The following is a 21,300-nucleotide window of genomic DNA, read 5'->3' as shown; positions in this document are numbered from 1 at the left end:
AAAAGAATATATCACGGTTTTGGGCAGTTGCGCGTTCTACTCTTTTTTATTTCTGTGGTTATGTATAATAATTGTGTATTAAATATGTTATATATAATAATTGTGTATTAAACATGTTATATATAATAATTGTGTATTAAACATGATAGATTTAGTAATTGTGTATTAAACATGTTATATTTAATAATTGTGTATTAAATATGTTATATATAATAATTGTGTATTAAACTTGTTATATATAATAATTGTGTATTAAACTTGTTATATATAATAATTGTGTATTAAATATGTTATATATAATAATTGTGTATTAAACATGTTATATATAATAATTGTGTATTAAACATGATAGATTTAGTAATTGTGTATTAAACATGTTATATTTAATAATTGTGTATTAAATATGTTATATATAATAATTGTGTATTAAACATGTTATATTTAATAATTGTGTATTAAACATGTTAGATTTAATTTTTCTGTATTAAACATGTTATATATAATAATTGTGTATTAAACATGTTATGTATAATAATTGTGTATTAAACATGTTATTTATAATAGTTGTGTATTAAACATGTTATTTATAATAATTGTGTATTAAACATGTTATTTCTAACAATTGTGTATTAAATTTGTTATATTTAATATTTGTGTATTAAACATGTTATTTATAATAATTGTGTATGAAACTTGTTATATTTAATAAATGTGTATTAAACTTGTTATTTATAATAATTGTGTATTAAACTTGTTATTTATAATAATTGTGTATTAAACATGTTATTTATAATAATTGTGTATTAAACATGTTATTTATAATAATTGTGTATTAAACATGTTATGTATAATAATTGTGTATTGAAAATGTTACACATATAACAATTGTTGTTTCATGTTTAAATTAAAATCCATTATTCATTTTATTTGGGTGAATTCTTAGCCAGAAAGGTGAAATAGGAGATTGGGTCTAAACTGAGGTAAATATTAGATATTGCTAATGTTGGAGTAATCGTAGAAACAGTGATAAAGATATGAAGATAACCAGATAACATGCAATATGCTGATAATGTGATAATTAACATGACAATAGTTAAAGCATGGCAATTATAAGGTGCTAATAGTCTAACACAGTGCTCTTAAACCTTTTTGAATGTAGGACTTTTAAATACATGGAACTATACAGAGAAGACGGAAAACTTTTTCCGCTTGGTGTCGGCAATTATTTAAATTAAAAAATACGGAAAAACGAACAAAACAACACTACAAAGTGTTAATAAGTGTAAAAAAAATTAATTAAATAATAATATTACCTTTATAAATATATAAAACACTAGTAAGAACATATTTCCCACATTAGGTCGGTTATATACGCTCTTTCGTTCTGTTTACTGTCGTCGAGTCTGTGGTGTAACGGTTTGCGTGCAGTCGTTTACTCTCTTTGTTTCATTTTTATCGGGTTCGAGTCCCACACAGTGGAATACTTTTTTTTTATTTTTTTTAAAGTTTTTTTTTGTTTGATTAGCACGAGTTTGGGGTTAGGGGGTTAGGGGGTTAGTGGTTAGGGGTTTATATCTTATGTGTATAATCCGTGAAACTAACTGCTCCCCATAGAATAGAGAAATGAATTTGTCATCGCCTCCTAGCGGAAAAATTTTTCCGTCTTCTCTGTATAGCTCCATGTCTTTTAAATTAATATTTAAACTCATTTTTAGAAACCTGGTGCTTTGTAGTTTAATACAAAGACAGTATGTTGAGCATATTTAGGAACATGTGCCATGATAATTATAAACACGTGCCGTGATAGTTATTTAACCATCAATCAAGTACTTTTGGCGAGGCAAGTCGTTAAAACACAGGTCTTCATACAGGCCATGCCGTTTATGGCTTAGGAGTAATTTACGACCAATAACAGACCAATGGTTTAGACTCGACAGCAATCGCTGTTAAGTTTCTTGCTCTTTTATACATACAGCTATAACCAATGGTAGCAGCATCTAGCCCTCAACTGATATTTTATGCTTGAGGTGCACCAGCTATTGCACAGAATATTTTACTACTTAAAAATACAATTATGTTGCCCACTTGCCCAGCATACAATATTTAAGTTAGGCTTACCAGTGTCAGGTCTTGTAACTATTTCATTGTTTGCTTGTACAGTATCTATTTGTTTTGATAAATCAGCAATCTGCCATTTCTCGACTTTTATTGTACTGAAAAGAAGTAAAACATGTGGAAACAAAACATGAATGAATGTAACATGATTACTGTTATTGCAAAAAACACAAAAGCGTTTACACATACTTTACATAAAAATGATTTTAAAAATCATAAAATAAACAACATGCATAAAAACTGCAATTTTCCTGCGTATTATTTTAAATGTAAATAATGTAAACATTCACCATTATTACGTAAACACTCAGCATTGTTACGTTCCCTTTGATGGGGGTTCCCCATTAGAAGCAACATTGCAAACGGTATTGCTCAACAATATGATGTCTCACCGCTCACTCATGCGGCCAATTTTATGAAGATTGCTTGGCGAATGTCTCGCTGATGCTTTCTTTAATCAGCCAGTGCCCTTTTCCTTGCCCCAAATATAGCAATACCTCTTTCTTATACAGACGAAAACCATAAAACTAATTTTCACGCAGACTTACGCGGCGAGGAGTTTAATATTATAGAATAGTCTATATTTTAATAGACCTTGCTTACAAGTTACCACATATGTAACTTCGTGGGTGTTTGTTTTTCTGTATGGCTGATAATTTGGACAACTCAGAACTTTGGCGTGTAGCAGTCGCCGTTAATTTTCTTCCCCAAGGACACGTAGCCCACAATACACATGAAGTGGCGCCTCGAACCTATAGCATTTAGCCTAGAAGCGACCGTTCTATAACCACCGTACCAATGCGCTATAAGCTAGGACGCTAGGTAAACAGCCAAGATCTAGGTTCCTAAAACTGATACTGCATGTCTCTTCTACATATAAAAGATTCCTCACAGTTGGAACTTCGTATTTATTTCAACAAAATCAATACAAGTTCTTATTACCGTGGTCACTTCTCTTGACAGGAAACCTGTTAATATAATTAAAGTCGTTTGAACCTACTTTTTGCTAACCAAGAAAGCATATAGCCTAAATGTCCAAACCAACCTTAGTCTATTGCTCCATATTGAATAGCTCTAGCATTACATGGTCAGCATTTCTGCTTGCAATGCTCTTTCCTGTTAGGGGGAAGTCATTAGGAAAGCAAAGTCATTTTAACAGTCGTATTCTTACCTAGTGCATATTCCAGTATCTCATCACTGTGAAAAACATGCTATAGGTTAGGGGGTATTACTATCGTAATATATAACCTACAAATAGTAGGGTGGGGGAAGACGGGACAACTTTAGCACATAATATTGAAATGTCTTGATCCTGTTTTAAACAATTAATAACGGTCTATAGGAATCGTAAGGATACAGTTTTATAATTTTTTGAATGTTCTTAAATAAATATAGAACGGTAAAGAAAATAGAACGGAAAGCTGTCCCATATTCCCCCATCTTATTCTATATTCGATAAGATATAAAAATAACAGGGAACGTAGTAAAATACAAACTGAAGTACATGCTAAAATCGGCAAAGCGACAGTCGTTAAAATGAATAAGTAGGCTGTCACTTACTCATCCTCTCGTGACTGGTCAATTTCGAGGTTAATAACACGGATGTCTATTTTTAAAAACGACGTACCCGCTTATCATTTACGATTGTGCAAATATTACATTTACATATCTAACCAAACTCACTCCAATTGCCTGAAATCCCAGGAGCTCCATGCGCGACGTCGAGCGTTATTATTCCGACTGGGCGTCATGGTTCCAGGGCAATATTTCGTGTTTTTGCAATACAGCCGTCTACGTTGAGCTACAGCAGACGAAGCGCCTATAAAGGCAACTACCAATAATACAATAAGAATCCTGACAAGCATCGCCTTGCTTCTCTCACATAGGGATAATTTAGACTGGCTGGCTACATAGACTCCCACTACCTATGGGCGGTTGGTAGTTGGGAAAGCTTTGCATTAAGTTTTTGGTATCGTTTAATCGCGAAACGCAGGAAACTAGTTTGCATTGCATTATAGTAGCGTGGAAAAAGACGGGACAATTTTACCACATAATATCAAAATAGTCTGATCGTGTTTTCAACAATTAACAACGGTCTATTGGAGTCGTGAGGATACGGTTTTATAATTCTTTGAATATTCTTTGTTTACCACCAAATTAGACGAGAAATTAGAATGAAAAGGTTTCCCATCTTCCCCCACCCTACAATATAATTATTATACCGATCGTTCGTTAGTGAATTGTATTAATAACTACTACGACAAGCAATAATTGTGTTTTTCTAAATTTGCAACAAACAATGGCAATGCAAGGGAGTATCAAGCTTCGAATCCCGCATCGTTAAGTTACCAGACGCGCGATCTAACCACTGCGCTATAAGACCAAAGGTATCGAAAATATGGCCGCTATAATATCTGTATTCTAGGATCACCTTGGTCGCTAAAAGTCCCGCTAATGGTACGGTAATCAGAGGAGTCAGATATTCGCAAATCTATGAAATTGCTGAGGTTGTAAAAACACAGTATGGTAATATCTGTATGATATTTTATTGCACGGAATCATTGACAATGTACGCAGTAGACATTTAACCACGTCGTCAAAGTTCTCAGTGACCTGCTAACAAAAAAATTGGATTAATTTTAAAATCTGCCTGCATAGCTACTCTATTGACTTTTAGATGGAAAAATGATACGTACCCATGCTGTTTATTCTTGTTCGTTGAAGAGTTCAAGCAAGTCAACAGCATTTGCAGGAATATCTGAATTGTCTGTTCAAACATCACACAACATAATAATTACAATAATTTATTGGCACATATAAAAAACATTTTAAAGTGTTCTTACCATCTAATTCTAAATCTTCTACCATGCCGCTGTAAAGATATAAAATGAGTATTAAAAATGTGTTGGTGCGAAAGTACCGCGGTACAGCAACAATTTTATCTACATTTACCTCTCTTTATTCGAGTTCCAGCCACCACCCCAGCGGCGGCGGCGGTCGCTGCGGCGGCGACGCGTATAAGTAGGTGCCGTTGGCACTTTGGGAGGATGTACAATTGTGACGTTACATCTCCTCACATTCCAGCAGAGAAATCTTCTTCGCCGCCGCACTGCTCGTAATGCGCTATGCACCACGACAGCCATCAAAACAATAAGCAAGATTCTTCGATTCATCTTCTCCTTCGTTGCTTCTTCTTGTGAGAAGACCAGTCATTTTAACTCAATTTATAGACGTTCTTTGTTGAGTAAATTGCTTGGTAGCAGGTAAAATATTGGCCAAAGGAACAACGCCAGCCCACAGACGCTGGGAATTGATTTGCATTTAATAGACAGAAAACTCAAAGAAATCTTGGTAGAGAGAGACCCAATTAAGTTATACCATGAACTGTTATGCATATACTGCACGATCCTATTTGAATATACAGCGAGTGCTGTTTTATCATTTACAAGAACTCTTACGAACCAGAACGTACTAAAGATTACGTAATCAATTTTTTTTGTGCTCTTGTAGCCTAATCACTTATAAAATTCCATTTTGGGCTTTTCAAAGCGTTTTAAAGCGTATAATATAAATAAATAAATGAATGTAACTTATTTATCCTCGCGTGGCAGGAAAACGACAGTCGTTAAACCATAGATACCTAAACATACTATGGTTTAACCATACAGTATACTGAAGATAATTCCATTAGAATTGTTTTCGAAATCTTCAATATTTACAGTGGGTTGAATATCTGCCAGATCAGAACTCAATGCATAAGATTTTTACTTGTGAAGTCCTTATATCTGGTGCTGCCTTGTCAGTGAATCAGCAAATGGGTCGCCGAGAAAACTTTCGTTTAAGCAGAAACCAGTGTATATATCTTATATGTTACTCTAACTAATAAAAATGTGTCACTGTACGCTATACAATAATTTTCGTGATCCTTTTCCGTATATAAACATATAAAAATGCTTATATACGGACTCTGCCTTGCACTGTTATACTGCACTGTCTGGCTGAACTGTCGGGCGAAGTGCAACTGGGCACTCATGCGTGAAAAGTGGTCACGTGGTCTCGTTAGCGTACTATCACTTCAGTATACTATGGTTAAACACAGGTGTTCTGTTTCAAACACACCGCGCCAGCTTACGAGTTACCACGTATGTAACTTTGTGAGTAATGTTTTTTTGTTTTTGTATAAACTGTATGACTGACTATTTAGACAAGCCAGCATTAGTGACCACTGAGTTGGACTAATTGCCGTTAAGTAGCCTATCTTGCCCAATGACACATGTGCCTACAAAGCAGCGACGAACCTTGAACCTATAACCTCTGGGTTAGAGGCAGGCGCGCTAACCAACTCTGCCACGGCGCCCGACAAACATACTCTAATGATGTTCGATTTAAATATTAAAAAGTTAAAATAAATTGTGCACATTTTCCATAAATTGTGTGTTCATATTCCATTAATTTAAATACTGTTGAACAATGCCTGTTAGAGCTAACGCGGGATCATGAGGAGGCAGAAAGTTTAATAGTTAAAGCGCTTAATATGCAAATCGATGAAAGCCATTCCTTTGGATGCTTCCACGAAGTTTAAAGAAACAATTTAAATATTATCCCCGTTGTATTTATGGTAGGATTATACTTGGAAACGAGTTGAGTGTAGTGAAGCCCGTTCGTACCTAGAAATGATTTTTAACGCGTACACATTACAGTCTGTAAGTTAGACAGATAATATTACTATTACATTGGTTTGCATGCGCAGAAACGTTATAGCGCATTTGCATGTTATTGTGCATTTATACCACAAGACATCTCATAATCCCGTGAAAACCGAAAGCTATTCCGATAACACATTTTATACTAAGGTGTAACGGTCACGCCTTTTACCCAAAATATTATTTCTTTTCCATTTTTATCAATAAGCGTGTTTTAACAATTGTTGCTTTACCGTTACTACCCGTCTTTTCGCTTTTGTAAACTCTCTTGATCTTCGTTATCGTGACCGAAGAGACGAAATAAATTCCATTCATTCATTTAAGATACAGCATTCGTGCAAATGTGGTTGAAACTTTGTAAAAATAACAACTTGTTTAATAAGAATCCGTTTATTCGACACACGGGAACTTTACCAGTGCGATGATAGAAGTCGTAAACATAATGTGGCGTGTGTGACAATGTATGGCGTTTACGTGTGACGTGGCAGTGTTTCCGGGTAAAAGAAATTAAAGATTTGTTGGAAACACTGCGGCTACGGCGATAAAAACGTTAAAGATAAAACAAGTATGTACACAGAAGCATAGAAACAATATAAAACGGTACTCGGAGAAGAAAACGAACGTCACAAATGCATGAGTGACGTAATAAAGCAATATGTGACATAAGAAACAACACAAATGACGTAGGAACCACGATGTTCCGGAAGTAAAAACTTTCGCGCGGTTAAAACAACAACAATAAGGAAAGAATAGAAGAAAAGGACAATTATGTCGCGTGTGTTGGCTTATTACGTAACAATGTATTCCCTACGTGTGTGTTACGTCGGCGTGACGTAGTATCGCGTGTGGAATGAGGTAGGGAAAGGTAAAGTTGAATACCACGATCTGAAACTGTTTTGTTTTGCCACAATCGAACTGTGCTACGTCACACCTGTGTATGACGTCACACAGCGGTCGTAATCTGCGAGTGGCACAGATACATTCTAGAAAAAATATCTTCTCGCGGCGTGTGTGACGTAAGAATGATAATGACGTCACAATGATAAGGAACTTATAAGTTATCTTGATGGGAAAGGTACCAAGTTAAAGTTGAGTGAAATGTTGGATTCTGGAAGTTTCTTCGTTTATTTCAACTTGTGACAAACAAGTTGTTTTGGCAACTTGGTAAAATATGGAGTGCGAGTATTTGGTGAATATCTGTGATGAAACAATATGTTATTATGATGTCATATATATACAAAACATATACCTATGATATCAAAATTTACCCTAATTTACACGAAATACTCAAAAAGTTACATATGTGGCAACTCATAAGCTGGCACGAGTTGTATGAAACAGAACACCCGTGTAATACCGGTTGTGAACCACGCTACATTCTTCATTCCAAATTTAATTGTTATACTTAATTAAAACACAATAACAGTAGTAATGCTTACCGTTTTAAGTTTGGTGTCTCTTGAAGATAGCATATGATTAAGTTGAACTGCAAGTTCAATAATATCTTGCTCGTTATGAGACGAATAATAAACCAGTGTGTCGTTCTGTGATGGAATAAACAATGGTTAGACAATGTAATTCAACATAAAGTTAAAACAAACCAAATTTAATGTTTTACGAATACCATATGCATAATACAAAGTACTTGTGTGTTTTTGCACAAGCAAAATTAAACTAGCTGTTTTATAAATATGTATAGCAAAATGTGTGGGTTATAAAAACGGGATCTTTTATCAGCTTATAATTTACTCTTGTTAAATTAATATACAATAGTGAATGTTAAATTTATTATTAAATGTTGAACTTACCCATTGAAAGTTGGTCTTTTTCATTTTGAAAGCAAGCCACAACGCTGATGCTGCCATAAGTGAAGCAGATTTACCGATGAAAGAAATATCTTGGAGTGACAGCTCCATAATGTATCGAGCCAATGTTAGAACCTCCATGCTGGATTTGGCACACTGAGGGAATGAATTAAGTTTAATAATCAGATAAGAAATCAAAAGTAAATAGATTATGTCATCAATCATAACATATTTGATCTAAATATGATCGTACTATGCCTGAAACTATTTTTAAGCCAATTTATTGGATCTTCCCAATATGCCTACTAGATTAAATAAAAGTTTGACATTTTTTTTTAGCTGACCAGTATAATAACATTGAATATCAAAGGATTTAAATACATTATTACAATGTAGTGAATTAGGAACACGAGATATAAGCTTACCTTAGCATATCTACGAAGAAATCGATATGCGATTGGAATATTAATATCGAAACCAATTGTCTTCAACAAAGTTCGTTCCATTTGCATCATCTGTTGTTTGTTGTACGCATCATCACAAATGTAAAGAAAGTCGTCCAAATATGGGGCTTGCCGTTCCTGTGGGTGGAAACATTGGGTTAACATACTGGACATGACAAACATTTAATACACAAGACTTTTTATTAACAGTACTATAGGTGAAATTTATTTAAAATTTTATGACACACTCAAAATACAGGCCACAGTTGGCCTACTATGAATATGGTTATTTAATTGATGTTTAAATCCACTTACGTCAAATTTAGCAGCAATTAGCAAACTTGTTGCACCAATAAGTTGGAGTTTTTCTTTCTTTATTTTGACTTGTTGCAAATAACAGTCAACAAGTTTGACGGCGAGGTATAAAGTCTCGTGGTTCAGTTCAAAGTTCTCTTGCACCTACAACAGAAATAATTAGTTTAATATTTAAATATGATCAGGATAATAACATAATAATGACATATTTAGTTATCCCTTCGATACGATAGCATATATGAAATTATTAAAACAACAAAGAGAAGGAAAATTACTGCCAATTATTGTCATATTCAAACTAATATACAACCAGATACACACAAGCTATTAGATTAAAAATGCTTTAATATAAGATTTGTTTCTCACCTCAACCATCCAGTCAACCAAGATTGATCTCATCTCAGGTGTTATCTCGGTTTGCTTCTCAACCATATAGTTTTCATTGATGGGGAAAGATTGCTCCCGTGCTCGCATGTATTCGAAGATGGTGAATGCATATTCGGGCGCTTCGTTTATGTTGTTCACGTTTTCTGCGTCAACGTCTGTGAAGTTAAGCGCTCTGCGACGAGGTGAGGCTTTGTGTTCGATGAAGCATGTCGGGGTAGCGGGAGAGTTGGGAAGTGATTCGTAAACACTTGAGGCCGATGAAGAGCTGGTTTCTTGTGAGCTGGTGAAAAGTAGAATCGTTAAAATTGCTACTTTCTTAAATAAATATAGAACAAAGTGCGAGTGCAATATACTTTCGTTATGCTTTTTGTATAGACACCTATCAGCAGGGTAAAGCTATGAAACCATGTAGAATTTTTTAATTAGATATTCACCTTGAGATGAAAAAATCCTGAGTGATTTGTGAAAGTTTTTCAACATTTGCTGAAGTATCTTGCTTGGTCTTTATAACTTGTTTGGACAAACGAAGTGAATGACGTTTGGTTTTGTTTTTCTTCGAATCAACTTTCTTGGTTGCTTCAGGTTTTGCAATTGCTTTTACATTGACAACACCAGCCTATTAAAATAACAAAGGCCATTGAAAAACTTGATATAACTAATATTACAACCAACATTATGTTGGGGAATGAGCCAACTCTGGCCTAAATTTTAGGTAGGATCTCACTCACGTAAAAAACATGCCAACTTTGGCCTAATAGACATGGTATGTAGCAGTTTATCCATATAGAATATTACATTATGATGTCATACTTACGTTTGTGATGTCACCAAAAGCAGATCTTTTGTGAACGGCGCCTTTAGCGGGGGAAGTAGCCGGTCGTTTGGATGAAGGCTTTCCTCCAACTTTGTTCTGATTGTAAAATACATTTGTTTAACTTTACTGCCTTGTATGTATGCTGGTACAATCTAGATATGTCCTAACATAGTTGCATGCTTTCTAGCGTTTAACTTATTGTTTCCATGCATTAGTTGGAGTTGCAATTTACCTGGGCAGTGTTTTCAGTCATCGAAAATATATTAGAGGTATCGAAAATTGAAGTACGAGGCATATTTATAGGCAGCTATATAACTAAAACTAATTGGCAGTGAAAAAAGTTTCTGAAATACAAACATTTGGTTAGTCTTATGGTATAGAAGCCTGTGTATTTAAAATCCTATTGTTTTGTTATTGCCTGGTTAAACTACAGCTATTGCATGGTAGACTTCGGCTGACTTGATTATTTTCATTTTCTAAGAAAAGAATACTGTCATTTTTGTTTATACATACACACACACATATTGAATAAATCAGATACAAACGAACAGCTATTGAACAGATCTCTCCTGGTACATTAACAATATATGAACATAATAACAATAACGCTTTGAGCACCGTACATAATATTATAAACCTGAAAATTAAAAAGAAAATATATAAGGAAAGTTTAAACCAGCAACAAATAAATGAACAGCCATACAAACCAACCATATGACCTACACCGCAATAAGAATGTCGTTACACTACTTAGCAAAGTGCGCGACACAGCAGACGGAGAATAACAGCGCCAGGTGGCTGGATAATGGTCTGTTGCATGCCCGTCTAACTACATTGAAAATGCGGGCTGCCAGCAGGTTCGTCTACAGGTAATTTTTAATTTTACTCAACTAACCTTTCCTGTTAGCGATAACCAAGTAATTTCTTCCTCAATTGAATAACTCCTGCTGGGTTTTTTCCGATTTGGAGACTTCATGATATAACTTAATATAACTGCACTTACCGGCCTGTTTCCTTGTATTTCTAACACCTGTTGACTAAAACTATCGCTTCGTAACATATTTTTTCGTAAAATACAGTAAATCATGTACAAAACCTGACTAGACAGTGATTAAGTAATTTATTGCTGGCATGGCAGTTTATTGCGTTTGAATTTCGTGCTCTAATTCTTGTTATCGTCATGCTCGTCGCTGATTGGCTAGTTTTTGCTTTGCGCATCTTACGTAGAATGACGTAAGGAAATATGTTGTTAGGGGACCATTTTGTGTCTGTGTTAATTTATTGCTTTTCTAAAACTTTTAACCGTAAAGCTTAAAATGTGGTTTAAACTTTGACTGTGGATTTCTAACAAATTAGCTCTTTAGATGAGCTCCTGTCTACAGGTTGGACAAACAAGACTGACCGATTACTGTGTCTTGGGATCGCTGCGAGCGTCTACCTTTTTTCTCCTTTTTGCAAAGCGCTCTGCAAATCTGATAAGAATAGGATCGGTGCCATCACGGCGCTACGAGAACCCTCGAAAACAAAAACAATGAAACTGATTATCTGTCCGCTGCCATTGTCGTCCGTCGAAAAATATTCACGGCTGAAAATCTCGTTGATATAACTTTACGCAGGATAACCAACATGGAAATCAAGACTGTGAAAAAATACTAAGATGGCTATTTTTGGTAACACTGTTCTTTTATAGTCTTTTAATAAAAACTGAGGTTTTTGACCATTTTCTGTAAACTAATACCTCCTCTTCCCTTGACTGGTTTAAACGGACTGATCCTTATTTTCCTTCCCTGCCTATTATAAGTCTGGCTGCGGTATTTGCCTATGGGACATGTAAGCGCTTACTGCCTTCCAGCAGGGTTTTCTCACTTCCGAGTTACGCTAGAAGCTGCTCTGTACTTTGAATCTAAATGCAAACAGCGAGATGTGGAATCGGATTCCTTCTGCATACAAAGACCTTGTTAATCCCCCGCGACATAAGTGTTACTTGCTGGACCATGCTGAAAATGCATCAGGTCTACCAAGCATGGGTTGCACCGCGCTAGGGGATAGAGAAAAAAACCTCACGACGTTGACAAGTGAACACAAAGGATTGAGTGATAAGATACAAATGTACCAGCTCGAACGTGAACGACATCTTTTTCTCCTGTTATTTTGGACCAAAACATGCAAGGGCAAAGATAAGGGCCGACGCCGGTCCTGCACTGTACGCGACAGTGTTACGAACATAGCAATTATGAAACGTTCAATTCAGCACACCTCAAGTATTAATAGACAATGGAACTGGACTATAACAACCAAGATCATAGACCGCGTAAATTACCGCTTTAAAGCAACTTCATTGTCTATTGCAAGCGGCGAATCTTTCAAGTCATCCGAGTGTCTTTTGCTAGCAAGGCAACTCGTGGTCATAATTACATAACTGCCCTAATCCCTTGGTCGTTCCCCGTAAGTCTTAAAACTTTATAAATCCAAATCCATCCAGACAAAGTTTAAAAAGTTGATGACGACACAGACAACGTCACAGTACCCAAGGTGACGTAATCTCAAGGCCACTGTCATACCAAATGATTTAAGAATATTGACAAAGTTTCAAACCAAAACTTTTTTGAACCAACTCGACGACTTCTGTGTAAAGTTTTAAAACAATAACACAAAAGTTGTTGTTGCCCTCGCTTCCGTTTTTACTCTGCAGCGCAAACAATAGAAGACCCGAGTGTTACGTCATAGACGATCTATTGTTATAATAGAACATTGAAACAAACATCCTTATTATTCTTGAACAACTAACAAATAAGTTTGACATCGGTAGCTACAACTTGTCGTTGCTTAACATTAAAGGTAGGCATTAAATACCGTGTACGTTTAACATCCATACTCCCTATATATTACACCTGTACTACTGTATTGCTCAATACGCAACCACATAATGATGTAAGTCACCATTACATGTTGCTTATATCTACACATTTTTTCTACTTTCACTTCCCCTTAGTGAGATAAGATATGACTCCACACGCGCTTCCCGTTTCGCGATCAAACTTATCTTATGCCAGTAACTGATAAAGTCAGATCAATAGAGGCTTCGACACACGACTTGTTTATCGCAGTAACTGATGGCGTCAAAGGTTATACCGAAGTTACAACATTTTGTAAAACCTTGAATCGTCATATGCGAATTAAATATCCCAAAAAGATTACCCTAATTTATTGCAAATACGTGACAAATCCTATTTATAACGCGGAAGTCGAGATTAAAGGGCCTAAACACACCCCACGTCACTTTTATTTTTTATGGTAAATTCATAAAGCGACCGTTTTATTGATTCCAAAAATACTTTGCTTATTAAAATTGGTCCAGTATAGGCGGAGATATTCGTCCTCAAACAGTGATCTCTAGCGCTATCTTTTTTTTACTACGAGCTCCGTGATTGTGACATAGGAACGTACTAGTCACGTGACTGATTCATTCTTAAAAGCGAAACCTGCGTTTTTTTGTGCTTTTTTGCGTTTTTTTTGTTCTCTCGTTTTTCGCTGAAAACACTGCCTCTCGCCTTTCTGAATGAGAGCGGCCACGCTTCAACAATTTTGTCACGTGGGTAGTACACTTCTCAATTTTTTTCGCCACGCAACTTTCAAATCAGTTTTTTGAATTTCACGGTGTTTGAGCTGGAATATCTTTGGTTATACAGAACCGATTAAAACAAGTAAGGTGTCGTTGGAATTAGAAAAACACACTCTATCGATTAAAGCGAAGTACATTTGGGGTGTGTTTAGGCCCTTTAAGGTGAATGAATTATGACAACAAAGCCAGGTATGACGTAACAAGCAGAGTAAATCACCTTTGCCTAATTCTTTAATGCGATATTCGTGAATTCCTCCTTGTAAATTTAAATAGATTCGCATTTAATACGTTTAGCAAAGGAAATACTTACACACCGCGGGACATGGGTCGACTGGACGCGAAAATTCAATACAAGTGCAAAACTATATGGGCTAATAATGTATACGCTCACTATATGCAAAAATATATATTTTAATATGTTTCTCAATTACCCTCGCATTTAAATGCACATACATGCATGCACTGGACGTGGCTTTGGTGGTATACACCTATAATACGCTAACACTGGATTATAATATTTTATGAGATCTTCCCATACAGTTATTATAAAATAAGCATGTCTGTCAACTGATCTACATTGAGATCATACCATATTTCCAACATTTATAAAATTGTAGACTGACATATTCCTTCAGAGTAATTCCAACTTTTATATTCCAGCACGCTAAGTTACACCTGTACAACTCTTATCGTTTAACACGGACGTCCGATTCCAAGCTTGCTTTGATATAAGTTTTATCTACACACCTGATAACTCATCAAGGAACTCCTAAGATGTCCCTACACCGTAGGCAACAAGTGCTCGCTTAAAACTAAGATTACGTTATCAGATTGATAAAACGGCGTTTGATAGTAAAAACTTCTAAAACCCGTTGGGGCTCATGCGTAATTATCGAAATGTTATAACACGTACTAATAAGGCTTAGACCATATTTTGGAGTAAAACTCATACTTGCTGAGCGTATGAATCTAATAAGTAGTGGCGGACATCCAGAAATAAATCGTTGTTTTAAAACGCAACTTCGGGCAAATATAAAAACGAAGGTCACGATACAATTTTCCCCCAGACCGTTATACCATAACCATATTAGTTACAATTAAAGCATAATATAGTAAGATGGGGTAATATGGGACACATTTCCGTTCTTTTTTTATCATCCCATTTGGTACTAAACAAGGAATACTCAAAGAATTATTTAACCGTATGTTACCCATTATCGGTTACTAATGGTCTTACGCTTTTCCTTGCAACCAAAGCGTCGCTTATGTCCAATACCTAGTGATCGATGGCTAGTAGCTACCCTCCCTGTCTCTCACATACATCACTTTAACTTATGATAAATCCTGCAAAGATTTGTTGACATTATCCAACAAACATAGAAGCGTGGTCTATTCTGCCGTGACAATTCATAACCTGCGTACTTATACACCGAATGCAATAGAAGCCACCAAGATAATAGGGTTGAGCACACTATGTGTTCGGCAGCGCTGTCTTAAAATGTGAACTCTACCACAGGTAAGTTTTAAGCATATATAGTTCCTTTGGATTCGGCTCTAGTCGATGTAAAAGATGACTTTAACTCTCTGGATTGTTTAACAAAAAACTTAAGGTCCGTTCGAAGGTGCTTGCATTGAAAGCTCACCCGCTGTGATAACAATGTTGCAGTTTACACACGTCACAATGCAAAACAATGGCCGCTCAGCGTCATGGACTTGAGCGACGTCACAAACGCAAGGTCGCGCAGTAACAATGGGATCGAAACAATCCTTTGTGGAGAAACAATGAAACCGACAAGGATTACACAAACTTAAACAAAGAACTCACGAGAATAACAAATTTGTTTCGATGAGTTCGAATTAGCTCCCTTATGTTTTGAAATGTTATACGCTAATCCAAGTTCAAAACAAAGCCTACACCGTATTGTATATTTATATAGGCTAACAATCATATACCAACTATAACTGCATAGTACCAATCTACAACATTAGGCTTCGCACGCATTATTGTTTGTGTATACCATCGTAAAGTTAACCTATAGGTTGTAAAGGTCTTTTAAGAAAAATAAAAATTACGACCTTATTATTGTATCCTAAACATTTTGAATGCAACGAAATTTTATATCGGGCCGTTGGACAAAATCACAACTCCGTAACTTTTATACACTAATTATTTAAAGTAACATTGCTATTTAGTTCCTTTACAATAAGCACGCAAACTTTGACCAATGAGACCAAATTAGATGTTGCTTCCCAGAGCAAACTATAGTATAAGCACTACGTCATTAAACCTCTCATATGGAACCATGGGCTGCTGTGGTTGTTATATACCGTGTAAAGTTATTTACATTACGTTGTTTTTTACACTGGCTTGTGCCAACACGCACTTTTGCTGGTAACTAAGGTTGCTTAGCAGCGGGTGACGTAGAAGTGACGTCATTATAACGTCGTTAACACTTTCCAAACAAATAACCAACTGAGGGTGACGTCACACAGCTGGAGGTCACTCCAAATAGTAGTTTCCAATTTGCAAGCTGAGGGATACAGATACCTCATTGAGTATTTGAGTTTTCGTTTTTCGCTTGAATATAACCTGTATATATAGTAGGGTGGGGAAGACGGACACCTTAAACACAGAATATTTAAACATCTTGATCGTGTTTTAATGAACAAATAACAACGGTCTGTGGGAGTCGTGGGAATACGGTTTTATAATTCTTTGATCGTATTTTGTTTTCCAGGAAGTGGGACGAGAAAATAGATTAATATAGATCGATTGAAAAGGTGTCCCATCTTCTCCCACCCTACTATACCTAAATGAACTAAATAGATACCTTACTTTCTGTATAGTACATCGGGGTAAGATGGTCCATGTTTTAATTATATTTAATCATTCCACTTGGTGGTCAACGAAAATGTTTACATAATTATATAACCGCACCCTCACGACGCTAATAGAGCAATGTTAATTAATAACCATCTTATACCCCACAGTACTATATATACCATGGGCTTAATCAGAATACATTTAACTTTTAGGTTCTGTGTTGCAATTATGGGAATTGGAGTTCACAATGGTTATACAAAAATTAAGTTAATGCGCGTTTGTGAACATATTAAACAGGCGATAAAATGATCGTAAACAACATTATTATCAGCATTATGAAAAGTACTGCAATAAAAAAAATATTTTTATACTTCAATTTATGTTTTCTAGTATTATTTTTATTGTTACGTCATAAGCAAAGGATTTGGTGGTTTTTATTCTAGAACATACAAGTTCGCAACGTCCATTGTTCTTCATTGTGACGTGTGTAAACTGCAGCATTGTTATCACAGCGGGTGAGCTTTCAATGCAAGAACCTTCGAACGGATCTAAGTTCATTGTTGAATTTGTAGCAACACGAACTACGGTGTTTACATTTGTAGCGTTAAAGCTACAGCATCGAGCTCTTATCTTAAACCGTTGTTTGGATTGTAGTAAAAAATTGAGGATCTACCACTGACGTCACACGCACGTGTACCCGATGACGCGTTGCTGAATTTCCTTTAAAACATAGAAATATCATAAGATTAATATCGAATTTGAATGGATAAACTGCTACGAAAAATACCAAGTCAAACAAATGTGGCTTGCAAGATATATATATTTCGCTTAAAACGGCATCATCAGTCTCATCAGTTATAGTAAGTAATATTAAATTGCTCTATAGAACACAAGGGTTTATTACTGTATCGTAGCCTTTAAAACATCACTCTTAAAGCTATAACTGGGCGGAAACTTGGCTATGCCTCAAATCGGGTGAATATAATGTTTTGCTGCGAATGGCATACTAACAAAGGCTTTCAGGTAAAAGCTCAAGCTCACATTGGCCTTATAGCCACCATAGTTATTGTGTTAAACAATCTTTTGTTAGTATTTGATTATTGTTAACTATTTTATATTGCTTGCGATACAAGGCCCGATGTGTTAAGTTGACATTTTTATACTTTTAGTAGGGGTGAGGAAAGATGGGCCCCCTTTTTAATTATTTTCTTGTCGCGAAACCAAGAATATTCAAACAATTATAAAACCGTATTCTCAAGACTCCCGTGCACTGTTGTTAATTGTTTGAATGAAACACGATCAGGATACTTGAATAATATGTGCTAACGGTGTCCCATCTTACCCCATGGTACTATGCATTGAATGTACAGTCACTTAATGTGCGCCTCCATACCCGTAAAATTGGTAAGTTTAGCATTCTTGTTTGCTGTTGTGAAACGAAGCATGAATTCAAAGCCACGGTTGAAACCCAAATGCGTCTCCACCATTATCTATTATGACGTCCTTGGGCCTGCGATTCGTCCATGTTTTAAATTGTCGTATCCAGAAAATTTCCGCAGCTGTTTTTTGTTGCTGTTTGCGCACTACTTTCGTAACTCTTTGGAGTTTTTAAACGGTTTTGTATCAATAGTTTATACTTTTTACGTCCTGGTCCGTCTTTTATTTCTCTGGGACCTTTTAAATTAAAACCAGGTAAATTCATCGGTTCTTTGTCGTCACGACACCCATTGTTTAAACACATTGTACGTCACAGTACGTTACATTATTGTCTCGGTATTATCGAATTCAAATCTTACCTCCGTATTGTGACGTAACAATAAAAGAACAAATGAATTCAGGACGTCACAATTAAGATTAAGGTGACGAGTATCATGACGTCATGCAAATAAACCGGTTTGATAACTATATACCAGGAATTTAGAGATTCCAAAAATAGGAAACGGTTTTGGACATTTTTCGTTTAAAATAGATTTCTAAAATAACCAACACATTGTATTCTGTTTGTCTTTTATTTGTGTCTAGTGTTGTTCGATAAAGTACTACGCCCTATAGTGGGCCACGCTATAACAGACTTGAATTATTTAGAACAGAGTTGGCCTATTACCCTTCTTACGGCAGTGTACATACACTTTAGAAAAATAAATAAACTATTAAACAAGGCAAGCAAAAACAGAATAATAAACACTTATCGCGATTTGAAGGTACAGGTTCAAAATCCAGGTCGTCAAATATAATTTCCTACGGTTTAATCAAAAAAATGGTAGGGCGGGTGATTGTGAAACGTTATAAAGGAATTGCGAATAGAATGTATGTAGCCGAGCATATACCCGATGATTTGAAGGCACAATCAACCGTGCAGAGGGGAACGGTGAACGGCTTTGTTGAAATTTACCGTTGCTTTACCGCGGTCGTAACGCTTCAATAAACATTTCAAGTGGAAATTTACAGCATTTCGTCGGCATTCTGTTGACTTTGAAATTTATGGAAGAAAATTAAAATATGGGACTGTACATTTGAAATTGAAACGAAATGTTGTCTCAAACAAGACACCGTTTGCACACACCAGCATACATAGAAATACCGCCTGCAGTATACACGGTATGTATTTATATGCCTTTTCCAACACATCTATACAGAAAGTCTATGCCGGGACGTTATTTTACTCCATTAGTCTATTCCCAACATAATTTTTTGAACGCTTTAAAGTTATACTGTGTTTAACATTCATGATTTCTAGATTGGGATACACTAAAAGTAGCGTGTGTAAAAAATGAACATTAACAGTCATATATGCATTAATCGCGCCAGAATACCAGAATCGAGCATTACTCTCGCGGCCCAGGGTTCTGGATACGCTTTAGTTCCAAAGCAATGAATAAAAAAGGGGATCAACGGTTCGAATAAGCTAAAAATTAGAAAAGGCAGCCGCTCGTTTATTCGGTGCCTCTGTGGCATTCAACAAGAAAAGAAATATCCAGCCACGAGGTAGTAACAGCTAGCTTTGACGCAGAAGGTGGCGAGTAATTAATTTAATCCAGGTATATGTAAGGATAGTATCTGCAGTAACAAAGTTTCATGCAGCATTTGGCCGGTTAAAGCATGCTAGGGCTATGATAAAAAGTGTTGACCAACGTTGATTTTTAATATCAGTATAACACCAACGTTACTGTCATTATTATTATATACCAAGTTACTAAAATATAAGGGAATGTATTCTTTAAAAAACAACGATTGAATTTGATTTTTAGAGCTTCTGTTAAGAGGGAAAATGGTCAAGGAAAAGCTTCATATTAACATTGTAGTGATAGGCCATGTCGACTCCGGACTTCGTCGACTCGGAACTCCGTCGACTCTGGTCGCTCAGCGTCATAAACTTGAGCGACGTCACGAATGCAAGGTCGCGCAGTAACAATGGGATCGAAACAATCCTTTGTGGAGAAACAACGGAATCGACAAGAATTACACAAACTTAAACGAAGAAATTTGTTTTCATGAGCTTGATAATTAGCTGCGCTTATGTTTTGAAATGTCGCAATTTGTATTATACGCTAACCCAGATTTAAAACAAAGCCTAATGCATACTGTATATTTATATAACAATCATATACCCTAATAAACACTAACGAATTGCATTATTGTTTGGATACCATCGTCAAATTAACCTAAAGAAGCAAACAATATAACTTTAGCATCATATCACAACTATAACATGTATACAGCAATTGTATAGAATACCATTGCTATTTAGCGTTTTTAAAATAAAGACGCAAACCTTGACCAATGAGACCAAATTAGATGTTGCTTCCCAGAGCAAACTATAGTATAAGCACTACGTCATTAAACCTCCCATATGGAACCATGGGCTGCTGTGGTTGTTATATACCGTGTATAAGGTTATTTACATTACGTTGTTTTTTACACTGGCTTGTGCCAACACACACTCTTGCTGGTAACTAAGGTTGCTTAGCAGCGGGTGACGTAGAAGTGACGTCATTATAACGTCGTTAACACTTTCCAATCAAATAACCAACTGAGGGTGACGTCACACAGCTGGAGGTCACTTTAAATAGTAGTTTCCAATTTGCAAGCTGATGGATACAGATACCTCATTGAGTATTTGAATCTGTCTATATTAAAAACCGAGAGTTTTTCGCTTGAATATAACCTGTATATATAGTAGGGTGGGGAAGACGGACACCTTAAACACAGAATATTTAAACATCTTGATCGTGTTTTAATGAACAAATAACAACGGTCTGTGGGAGTCGTGGG

At 35.8% G+C, this 21,300-nt stretch overlaps 2 protein-coding genes and 1 long non-coding RNA gene across 5 annotated transcripts; all 3 read right to left on the bottom strand.

Moving 5' to 3' along the window:
* Positions 1-2,118: 2,118 nt before the first annotated feature.
* LOC104266505 lies at positions 2,119-4,244 on the bottom strand. The gene is made up of 5 exons (XR_717583.3): positions 3,799-4,244; positions 3,287-3,312; positions 3,161-3,231; positions 2,406-3,083; positions 2,119-2,213 (listed from the first exon to the last, which is right to left on the bottom strand). It is a non-coding gene; the product is annotated as an uncharacterized LOC104266505 (long non-coding RNA).
* A 398-nt stretch (positions 4,245-4,642) lies between these two features.
* On the bottom strand, positions 4,643-5,704 carry LOC108950212. Of its 2 annotated transcripts, none has more exons than XM_018815281.2 (4): positions 5,068-5,704; positions 4,959-4,987; positions 4,812-4,882; positions 4,643-4,731 (listed from the first exon to the last, which is right to left on the bottom strand). In XM_018815281.2, the coding sequence occupies exons 1-3, from the start codon at positions 5,286-5,288 to the stop codon at positions 4,821-4,823; spliced, it is 312 nt and encodes a 103-aa protein (XP_018670826.1). In that variant the 5' UTR covers positions 5,289-5,704; the 3' UTR covers positions 4,643-4,731; positions 4,812-4,820. The 2 variants fall into 2 exon arrangements, with proteins under 2 accessions (XP_018670826.1, XP_018670825.1); XM_018815280.2 differs by having other exon boundaries at positions 4,643-4,728; positions 5,068-5,703.
* Positions 5,705-7,196: 1,492 nt separating this feature from the next.
* On the bottom strand, positions 7,197-11,632 carry LOC100184160 (G2/mitotic-specific cyclin-B3). Of its 2 annotated transcripts, none has more exons than XM_026838115.1 (9): positions 11,478-11,632; positions 10,583-10,678; positions 10,203-10,384; positions 9,748-10,048; positions 9,382-9,525; positions 9,049-9,204; positions 8,627-8,779; positions 8,258-8,362; positions 7,197-8,015 (listed from the first exon to the last, which is right to left on the bottom strand). In XM_026838115.1, exons 1-9 carry the CDS (start codon positions 11,556-11,558, stop codon positions 7,902-7,904), a joined length of 1,332 nt encoding a protein of 443 aa, XP_026693916.1. In that variant the 5' UTR covers positions 11,559-11,632; the 3' UTR covers positions 7,197-7,901. The 2 variants fall into 2 exon arrangements, with proteins under 2 accessions (XP_026693916.1, XP_009861186.1); XM_009862884.3 differs by lacking the exon at positions 11,478-11,632 and adding an exon at positions 10,815-11,025 and having other exon boundaries at positions 7,198-8,015.
* Between the last annotated feature and the right edge of the window lie 9,668 nt (positions 11,633-21,300).

This window comes from Ciona intestinalis, unplaced genomic scaffold, assembly GCF_000224145.3.
Source record: "Ciona intestinalis unplaced genomic scaffold, KH HT000059.2, whole genome shotgun sequence".
Lineage (NCBI taxonomy): Eukaryota > Metazoa > Chordata > Ascidiacea > Phlebobranchia > Cionidae > Ciona > Ciona intestinalis.
The sequence above is the reverse complement of the archived record's forward strand: the minus strand, read 5'-3'. Positions and strand labels throughout refer to the sequence as shown.

Bases quoted from the DNA above. Each gene is read 5' to 3' on its own strand.
- LOC108950212 (XM_018815281.2), bottom strand. From the start codon at position 5,288: ATGAATCGAAGAATCTTGCTTATTGTTTTGATGGCTGTCGTGGTGCAT. The intron at 4,988-5,067 runs GTAAATGTAGAT...ATATCTTTACAG, and splicing joins TGGAACTCGAATAAAGAGAG to CGGCATGGTAGAAGATTTAG. The intron at 4,883-4,958 runs GTAAGAACACTT...ATGTTTGAACAG, and splicing joins AGAAGATTTAGAATTAGATG to ACAATTCAGATATTCCTGCA.
- LOC100184160 (XM_026838115.1), bottom strand. From the start codon at position 11,558: ATGAAGTCTCCAAATCGGAAAAAACCCAGCAGGAGTTATTCAATTGAG. The intron at 10,385-10,582 runs GTAAGTATGACA...TTATTTTAATAG, and splicing joins CTTTTGGTGACATCACAAAC to GCTGGTGTTGTCAATGTAAA. The intron at 9,205-9,381 runs GTAAGTGGATTT...TTCCACCCACAG, and splicing joins TAATTGCTGCTAAATTTGAC to GAACGGCAAGCCCCATATTT.